At 38.4% G+C, this 5408-nt stretch overlaps 1 protein-coding gene across 1 annotated transcript; it reads right to left on the bottom strand.

Moving 5' to 3' along the window:
• Positions 1-1749: 1749 nt before the first annotated feature.
• LOC148226246 (uncharacterized) lies at positions 1750-4055 on the bottom strand. Its single transcript, XM_088203956.1, has 2 exons — positions 3371-4055; positions 1750-3298 (listed from the first exon to the last, which is right to left on the bottom strand). The coding sequence occupies exons 1-2, from the start codon at positions 3952-3954 to the stop codon at positions 2782-2784; spliced, it is 1101 nt and encodes a 366-aa protein (XP_088060082.1). The 5' UTR covers positions 3955-4055; the 3' UTR covers positions 1750-2781.
• Between the last annotated feature and the right edge of the window lie 1353 nt (positions 4056-5408).

The raw sequence follows: 5408 nt of genomic DNA on the forward strand, positions 1-5408 counted from the left end.
CACCTTTAACAAAAAAAAAAAAAAAAATTTAAATTATAAATATATATTTTTAATATAAAACTCGTAGACCTGGAGCTGTTAAATTAATAGATAAAATTTATGCGTCAGAGCAAGATGTGCTTTGGCATTTTGTGTTTATATTTAAATTTGAGTTTGTTTTTGTCGTAATCACCGATTCTTGAGATTAACGGGTTAGTATGATTTCGCGGTATTTTTTTATAATAATCATTAGTATGGTGGTGAACATGTTCTTTAATAGTTGGAATTAAATATTTATTATGAAGTTTTTTGAGGTTAGTATAAAAAGGTGTATTATAAATTATTTTTATAGCTTTATTTTGAACAACTTGTAGCTTAGAAAAGTTAGTATTACACGTATTACTCCACACTGGGCAGGCGTAAGTCATTGCCGGTCTGATTAATTGCTTGTATAATAGAATTTTATTTTTAGTATTTAGCGCACTTTTTCGATTAAAAATTGGTTTTAACGCCGCAATGGCTGCGAGCCCTTTAGATTTAAGTTCGGTTATATGTTTATTAAATTTAAGCTTGGAGTCCAGGTGAATTCCGAGGTACTTAACGCTCGCCTTCCATTCTATACATTTTCCCTGCTCGCTTATAATAGTCGGGGGCAAAGGTTGTCTTCGAGTTGTAAAAATTATAGCCTCCGTTTTGTCCTGATTTATTTTTATTTTCCACTTTTTGAAATAATTACTTAAGAGAGTTAAGGATTTTTGCAATTTTATTGAAATAGGCTTAAGACCGTAAGAGCTACTCATTATCGCCGTATCATCGGCATACATTGAAAGACAAGTATTTTTTAAAATAGGTATATCATTTGTGTACAAAATGAAAAGGAACGGTCCAAGTAAACTCCCCTGAGGAACACCAGCTGGGATATTACGCGGTATCGATTGTTCATTATTTACTGAAACAACATAACTTCGACGATCAAGGTAGGAGCGTAACAAGTGTAGCAGATAGTTAGGGGTTTTATATTTGTGGAGTTTGTAAATCAACCCATCATGCCACACAGTATCAAACGCTTTTTCCACATCTAACAATAAGAGTCCCGTTGATTTTTTCATGTTAAAATTAGCAGAGATGTGCTCTGTTAACCTATTGAGCTGATGAGTCGTAGAGTGGTTTTCGCGGAAGCCAAACTGTTCATTGATAATTTTATTCCCCAAAGATCCCTTTAAACGTGATAAAATTATTTTTTCAAATAGTTTACTGAATGACGGTAATAAGCTTATTGGACGATAATTAATTGCGATAGTGTTATCCTTTCCTGGCTTTCTAATTGGGTGGATCTTTGCGGTTTTCCAAATAGCGGGAAAGTACCCGAAAGATAAGCAGGCATTAAAAATATTTGTTAGATAATTGATGCTAATTCTTGGAAGTTGTTTTATCGTAACGTTATCTAATTTATCTATACCGGGACTTTTTCTATTCTTTAAATTTTTTATGATGTTATTAACTTCTGATAAACCAACTTTGTTCACTAAACTAATATCTACGCTAGATGAATTAATATTTCGTATCGCACGAGCGACTTTGTTGTCTATTTTTGAATCTAAGTAATTTACAGTAAGCGAATAAGATGTGGAGAAAGCGCTGGCTAAATTTTCTGCCTTATCCTTGTTCGTGCATGCGATGGTGTTTCCATTTTTTAATGGGGGTATTTCCGAATGTTTATATTTAAGTGATTTAGTTATTTTCCATAAGGAATTATCTGCCGGGTTTAGATTTTTTAGTTTACGCGTCCACGATTCGTTTTTTATTTGCTGAATTTTATCGCGAATATAACTAGTTACGCGGTTTATTACAGATTTAAGTCGCGGAGATTTATTATTTTGCCACTGTTTTCTTAGTTTATTTTTGATTTTTATTATTTCGATAAGTTGTGGAGTAAGTTGATTTTTATTATTATGATTTTTACGCGTCGGTATTGATGATATTTTGGCTTCTTCGATAACGGATGTTAAATAACTGATATCATCGTCAATTTGTTTAATGTTATGCGGAGTATAATTCTGTCGCTCATCTTGCAAACGAGACTCGACTATATCTTTAAACTTTTTCCAGTCAGCTTTTAAATAGTCAAAAAGCGTTTCAGAGACTACCTCCGCTGAACCCTCCAGCGAGAATAACACTGGAAGATGGTCAGAAGACAATGCCTGAACGCAATACATTTCTGACGTATTTAAGTTACCCTTAACCAAAGCAATATCCAGAATTGACGGCGTCATGTGATTGGAAGGGTAATGCGACGGTGAATTTGGAAAGTTAACAATCGTGTCAGAGTCGCTCAAGTAGTTAAAAAGTGACGCTCCAGATCGATTTGCCCCAGAACAGCCCCAATGCATATGACGGGCATTGAAGTCCCCAGTCAGAATGACCGAGTCTCCTAGAGAAAATATCGAATCTAGATCACTTCGGAGCAGTTCGTCACTAGGCGAATTATACCCCGCAGCAATTATTATTATTTTATTTTTATGAATAATTTGAATCGCGACGGTTTCTAGATTATTAGTGTTAGTGTTTATACGTGCGTGTTTTATCGATTTTTTAACAAATATCGCGACCCCTCCGCCTGGCCTTGAGGGTCGGTCCCTCCGAATGCAGGCAAAGTTAGGTAAATATACGTTAACATGTGGTTTTAGATAAGTTTCGGTGACTACGACAATATCAAGTTTGTACTCACTGATTAACAGCTCCAGCTCTCCGGCTTTATTACGGATCCCACGGGAATTCCACGTCATGAGTTGAATGTCTTCTTTAGAAGAGGTCATCGAGATACTCGACCATCATCAAAGCAATTTCAATTTTGCTAGCGCACTTTCCGGCCTTAGTTCGGATTTCCTGGAGGATAGTCAGCATCCTGCGAAGCTCATCAGTAGACATGACTTCGGATGAGGGCTTCTCAGACTGTCGCGCTTGGGGGCGTTGTTGCGTCTTAATTGGGGTGGCTTCCGGGACGATAGTCGGTTTTTTCACTGCTGGTTTCGTTGGCCGAAGGGCAGGAAACTGACTCTGTTCCAGAGCGAACGTTGGCTTGGGTGCGGTCAGTACGGCGGTATGTGGCTTTTGCTGCCTCTTCTTCATCTGCAGGAGATATTCTGTCCTGCGAGGACAGTCCTTGTAGTTGGCCGGGTGACTTCCGCTGCATCCAGTGCAGGTTGCTGGCGTCTCTCGGTCTTTTTTAGTGCATTCGGAAGTGGCGTGGTTTCCTGTGCATTTCACGCATCTGGGGTCTCGTTGGCAGTTCCTCGCAGCGTGGCCATACTGCTGGCATCTGAAACATTGAGTCGCGTGCGACTTATTACGCTTGTATTTTTCAAGCGTGGCCTTAGTGAAGCAAACGTACCGGATGCTTCTTATGGACGTCACTGTCGTCTCAGCGGAAAATTGCGTCAGGTAGAGCCGCGAGGAGGTCTCTGCCTTGGTGTTCATCGCCGTTACTTTGACGACGCTTAATCCTTGCCGCTCCAAATCAGCAGCGATTTCTTCAACGGGAACCTCAGGAAGCCCCCTCAAGACAGATTTAACTGTCTTGTCTTCGTCGGCAGTGAAGGTGTGAAAGGCACGGCGGCCCTTCAAACCATCCATCAGGGTCGCTCGTAGTTCAAGCGTCGCACACTGGATGGAAACATTACCTCTTCCGGTGTAGCGGAGGGTAAAATTACCTGATTTGGTCATCGACTTGATGAGGTCGATGGTCTGGAGATGTGTGCCAACCACCTCCATGATGACAGGTGGCACTCTTGCGTGTTTACTCCCGGCAACTTCGGGGAGTTTGTCATACCTGTTATGACTTGAAGTCGGCAACAGGCTGGCGTCAGTAGAAGGTCGGGCAGTTTTCTTTGGCATCTGCCATTCTTGTTCTGCTGATGGCGATAGGTACGCTTTTAACGTACCCACCGCACGCTTGCGCGTAAGCGTCTTCTTCATCGCGCCGGCAATATCTCTGGCGTCGTAGTTGTTGCAAATGGTCGCGGGTGGGGGGTCGGAGCTTTGAACGGCAGCGAGAGCAGGCGCGGATGCGTCCGTTCACCGCTGAGGTACAGAGCAGAGTGATACATGCTGGTTACGACCTCTGCAATATACTAGAGAGGAAGGTGCTCTGCAATATACTATATGGAGCCATGATAAGAAGCAATGAGTGGCGTATTATAAACAATTAAGAATTGTACAATACACCTTCATTCGCGATGGAAGGCTTCGGCGGGTGGGCCACTTTGCTTGAATGGACTCCATCCAACACCTGGGACAACTGCTGGATAATAAACCAGACGCCTTCAGAGGTTGGATGATGTAACGAAAGATGCTAGAGTCAAAAACTACAGAACTTTGTCCCAGGATCGGAAAAGCCTGGGTAAATTCGTGGAGGAGGAAAATACACATTTTTGGTTGTTGGGGCAAAAATAAATAAATTAAAAATTAATGTTAGTTAAATATAAATATACATTAAATGCTTCTCTGATATAAATATAAATCGTTTAAAATGCTTTAATCATCATTATAAATGATCACTCATATTTAATTAAACTATATTGTATGGTATACAGAATTTAAATTTAATATTTAGTATATTTTTTATTACTTAAAAAACATTAAGACTCGATTTTTTTTAATGCAATTTAAGCTTCTGAACACTTTTTGCATACGACATTTTTCAGTAAGATTTCATTTTGCAAAGTTTGTAAAAAAAAAAGATTGGCCGCCATTTTGTAATTTTTTTTTTATTTCATACGGAACGTATAGGGGGTGCTCAGTAGTTCTATACGATACTAAAAATTTAATTTTAAATCTTCAAAACCAAGCAGTTAAGAGCGTTAACTCTTTTGACAGTCTCGAAATTGCTCGTATGGGGGGGGGTCCGATCGAACTGATACATCGCTTGTTTTGAAGCAAAAAACTATTTTTTTTATATTTTATTTAGATAAAGCTTAGGCTTTTAAACGTTTCATATGTAGCGATCTTTCTGTTATTATTTAAACCTACTGAGCTACAAGTGCTTAAGTTTGCGTATATATGTATAGCGATTTTTTGGTAAAATACAAACCTACTGAGTTACTTGTGTTTAAATTTTTATACTTGTCGCCATTTTGCAAAAAAATGACACATTGGATTTTGCTAGCGAATTTTTGCTACATAAATATTTATCTGCCCCTATCGACAAATAATCGTTGTGTTTTTAATACTGTGGAAACTGAATACAACATAAACTATTATTTTATGTCCAGTTCCTTGGCAAAGAGCCATTGATCTGGTTATAGATATTTTTTATCATTACCCATATATTTTTTTATAAACCATTATTTGTATTATTGACTCATTTAAAAACAACCCATGAACTATAAAAAAAAATTGTAAATATATATTTTATTATTCTTGCCATTTAA

Source organism: Plectrocnemia conspersa, unplaced genomic scaffold, assembly GCF_051122295.1.
Source record: "Plectrocnemia conspersa isolate PC_06_02 unplaced genomic scaffold, ASM5112229v1 ptg000014l, whole genome shotgun sequence".
NCBI classification, from domain to species: Eukaryota; Metazoa; Arthropoda; class Insecta; order Trichoptera; family Polycentropodidae; genus Plectrocnemia; species Plectrocnemia conspersa.

What these genes read in the sequence shown, in the direction of transcription:
- LOC148226246 (XM_088203956.1), bottom strand. Translation starts at nt 3,954, where the DNA reads ATGAAGAAGACGCTTACGCGCAAGCGTGCGGTGGGTACGTTAAAAGCG. An exon ending in ACGTCCATAAGAAGCATCCG is followed by an intron (nt 3,299 to 3,370) that starts GTACGTTTGCTT and finishes TCAATGTTTCAG; the next exon opens with ATGCCAGCAGTATGGCCACG.